General features: G+C 45.5%; 1 protein-coding gene across 1 annotated transcript in view; it reads right to left on the bottom strand.

Moving 5' to 3' along the window:
- The window catches only part of ANGEL1 (angel homolog 1 (Drosophila)), a 7896-nt gene continuing 3824 nt past the window's right edge, over nt 1-4072 (bottom strand). The window contains exons 6-9 of the mRNA XM_010131574.1: nt 3193-3303; nt 1599-1668; nt 1020-1135; nt 1-176 (exon numbers count right to left, since the gene is read on the bottom strand). Of these exons, the coding sequence (XP_010129876.1) occupies nt 7-176; nt 1020-1135; nt 1599-1668; nt 3193-3303 (467 nt within the window). The 3' untranslated portion in view covers nt 1-6. The remainder of the gene's footprint in view (nt 177-1019; nt 1136-1598; nt 1669-3192; nt 3304-4072) is intronic.

Genomic DNA, 4072 nt, shown 5'->3' with positions numbered 1-4072 from the left:
CCAACACTAACCCTCTCGGAGGCTGGAGATCTCCAAGCCAAAGCTAGCCAGCAGGCAGAGATGATCAGATGAACAAAAAGAATTGGGTAAGCCATTTGCCAGCAACAGGACATCTTCAGAGAGAAGGGAAAGGCGGCCAAGCAGCTTCAGGGCTCCATCCTGGTACAGCCTGCGACCTGACAAAGAAAATGGAAAGAAACATCAGCCAGAGACTGGTGCTGTAGATTAACTCTACACACTCACAGAGGCATGCTAGACAATGCTTTGCTATTCTTTCCCTGATGAACACAGACAGTATGCACAAACACTGCACGCACCTTTGAGCCCAGGTGGGAAAGCCTGAGCATTCTGTAATACTGCTGTTCAATGGTTTCACGTACTTGCAGGCACAGGAGTCAAGATTATACCGAATTCACTAGGCAGTTGCTTACATGGGAAGTTCCTTTCATGGCACTAAGTCCTAGCAATAGCTTCAGATTCTCCCCTGAGAAGGAACTAATCTCTTCATTCCTAACTTCCTCCCCAAAGCCGATTCTGACATGATCCAAACCAGGTCAGAGACAGTTCCTGGATGCATCTACATGCTGTCTTTCCTCAACATAACTCCTGTATCAGGTAGCAGAGAGGTGGTGCCATTGTACAGAACCAGAGCCACCACCGTCTAAAGCCAGTGTGTCGTTTAAGTCAGACCCGAAGTCCAAGCCTTGAACTAGAAACTAGCACGGCCTGTTATCAAGAACACAAGAAAGATATTTACACAGACGAACAGAATCCATTCCATTCTAGCTTCCTGAAAAGTCTACGTGAAGCTAGTTTTTCCACAGCAAAGATAAACAAGGTCTTCTCATGATACCTAAGCAAATGCTGCTTTTGCTTTGTGCATCATTTCAGTCAAAGGCACACCCTGTAGATCCACTCTAGCTTAACAAAATGCACTGCCCAACACAAAGCTGCATTCTGGCACGCCTCACAGCCCTCTCCCAACGTTACAGCGATAAGTCCCTCACTGCTACACTCACCACCCCTGTTCCCATTCTCCACAGGCTCTGCTGAGTAGAAGATATAATCAACGGTGGCTCCAAGCCCCATTGGCATCGTTGTGACCTCTGGGCGTCCCTTCTGTGGCAGGAAGTGGCTGTAGACAGAGGTCAGGTTGAGGCCATGCTGGATAACACCTGAAGACCTGCACACACGAACAGCCACCACTTATCAAGGAAGGAAAGAGAATGATGCAGTGTCCAGTACCACAGTCACAGCTGAAGTTGAATGTTCTCTTGCTGATGCAACTGTCCAAACCATTTCTACTTTGTGAACACATAAAAGACAGTCTTTCAGAATTATTGACTCCACTTACATCAAAGACAAAGCAGACTATAAACTTCCTTTGTCTCCAATACCCGGTCCTGTCTATGCCCTTCATTCTGGACCTCACCAACATATGGCTGACAGAACAGCACCCAGCTGCTGGGATCACGCTGGGTGGATCTGGCTCTTCCACCCTCACAATTATTTCAGCTTTTCTTCAGCCAGATTTTCAGTGCTCAGGAATACAAGACTGGGATTGTGAAGAGTGGGGGCATCGAAGGTGCAGAGATTACCTTGGAATGAATGGCTGGGGATCAGGGTCTTTCACCACAGCAGCCGGCTTGGGCCAGTGTGCAGGGCGGTCTGCAAAGGAGCAAAGAGATTCCAGCCAGACCTACACAGATCCTGGAACAGGCTGCTCGTCCCAAGTCTGAGAAGCTTCTCCTGAGACCAAACAAATCTTTTTGCTCAAGAAGAGCAGATAGCTTTCAGTCACAGGCACCTTGAAGAAAAATACTGAAAGGAAACCCTAGCTCTAAGACTCACAGGAACATCCTGACAACAGATCAGTGCAAACAACTGAGAAGTGATATTCTGCCCTCCTGAGGTCATATCCTTAAAGCATTTAATATTATCAAGGCTCAGGGCACATCAGTCTTCGCTCTCTTACTCAAAGGATGTCTAGAAAGGCAGAACAGAAATGGAGAGAGCAGAAACAGCCATGCCACAAGGACGAGAGCTGAAGTTGTGTCTCCTGATATCCTGGTCTGAGTTGGAACAGAACTAATTCTGTTCAGTGATTTCATTTTTCAGCTTAATCTCTTCTAACTAACTGCACTTTCTGAAGCAAACAGCATATTTCTGCAGACAGTGTCTGCTTCTACAAGCGACAGTGCTTGATGTTTGCAGTTACTACCAGGGATTGGTCTGCAGAAAGGCGCTCGCTTACACTTGCTCCTGTGCAGACCAAGGTCACTGCTCAATCCTGTGAGCCACGGTGGGGGTGCAGTAAGGTAGAGGCCGCACCTGCAGGGAGGAGCGGACAGGACAGGGACCCTAAACTGACCAACAAGATATTCCATCCCATAGACTTCATATTCGGTATAAAGCTGAGGGATCAATCACAAGGGTCAACTCTCTTCTTCAGTGGTTGGCGTCTGAGGAGGACTCGGTCCATTCTGCCTTTCATCCCCATCTGTGCATTACTGAACCCAGTTCAGGAATCCAGCTCCTGAATCTGGTTCCTGTCTGCCTTGAGTCCAGTCTGGGCCTTCCCCAGTGCCTGCCCACAGCATCAGTGGTGACAGTGATATGATTGGCATTGGTGGGGTTGGGTTCAGTATTGGGTTTGTGTATATTTGTGTATATTTCATTTTATTATTTCATTAAAGCAGTTTTAGTTTTCTTTTCCAACCCGTAAGTCTCTCTCCCTTATTCCCTTTGTGTTCCCTTTTGGGGAAGGGAAAGGGGGTAATAGTGAGCATCTGTCATTTGTTTAGTGACCAGCTCAGCCCTAACCTGCGACAACTGTGTACCAGCATACAGGGACATCTATGTTGTGGCCATTGGGACATTACAGTCTTCAGGTTTGTTCTCCCTAGTCACAAATTCTGAAGCAGAAAAAAATAAATATATATTTATATATTTCACTTTACAAGAAACGGCCTCCAAAAGAGGCTGAATCTCAGTGCATCTGAAAGAATGCAGTCGGTGTGTATTAGGGTGGTAAGACTGTACTCCTCTGAGCTCTCACTGAATCCATTAATTAGACAGCCACAAAAGGCACCCTTCTGCCTTCCTGTTTTCTCACCAAGCATTACCTCCACCTCATGTTTTCATCAAAATCACGCTAGGATAGTCACAAGCTGAAAAATCTCCCATTTATACCTGGTTTAGCATCTGTCACACCTTCCAAGTGGACCAGCTGTGGTGGTCGTTCACAGGCAACATCACAAAAATGAAACTGGAGCAGGAATTCCCGGCTGTACTTACGTCTGTCTGCAAAGAAAAATACAAGTTAAAAGAAGAAAATAACTACAGCAAAGTCCCATCTACAGGATACTCCTTTATACCTCTTAAGCCTCTTTAGTTCGGGAGAGGGTTTTTGTGCCCAAGCACTCTGATACCATCAGAATGAGAATCACTTAATAACCTAGATGTAGAATAGAACAAGTGCTTAAAAGTACAACAGTGTAGAGCACAATTACTGCTGTCTCTTTAGCTAATGCAACAGTCCAAGTCAGCACCCTGATGAAACAAATTAAGAATGTCCCCTTCTGAGACACCACGAGTTCAAGGGACTTTTAAGCAGATCAGTTAGTGTGCAACTACAGGAAATATCTGCCAAAAGAAAAAGCAGTTCTGGAGATCACGTTGAATGCAAGTTCTACATTCAAGATCCCAACAAAAGCTGTTTAGTGTGGGCTCCTTTTCTTCTTTAATCCTCTCAAAGGACAGTAGAGAACAGTCACGATTCTAACTGGGCCCTTAGGAATGATTTCCTAGTAATGGTGTGCAAATACTGCCCAAAATTGCTCTCACAAACACCTACGGCTGAAAGATGTAGCTGCCAAACATGAATTACAACTGCACAAAAGCCTAAGTCTGGAAATATGAAAGAGAGATGTAGAGGAATGGTGACTGGCAGGGGAACATTCAGCTCTTGACTAGAGAATGAAAATGGCAGAAATCGGGAGACAACAACAGACTCCAGAAAAAACTAAATTTAATTCATATACCAAGGAAATGGACAGAAGAGACTCTTTCC

Source organism: Buceros rhinoceros, unplaced genomic scaffold, assembly GCF_000710305.1.
Source record: "Buceros rhinoceros silvestris isolate BGI_N320 unplaced genomic scaffold, ASM71030v1 scaffold18432, whole genome shotgun sequence".
NCBI lineage: Eukaryota > Metazoa > Chordata > Aves > Bucerotiformes > Bucerotidae > Buceros > Buceros rhinoceros.
This window is presented reverse-complemented; position numbering and strand designations above follow the sequence as displayed.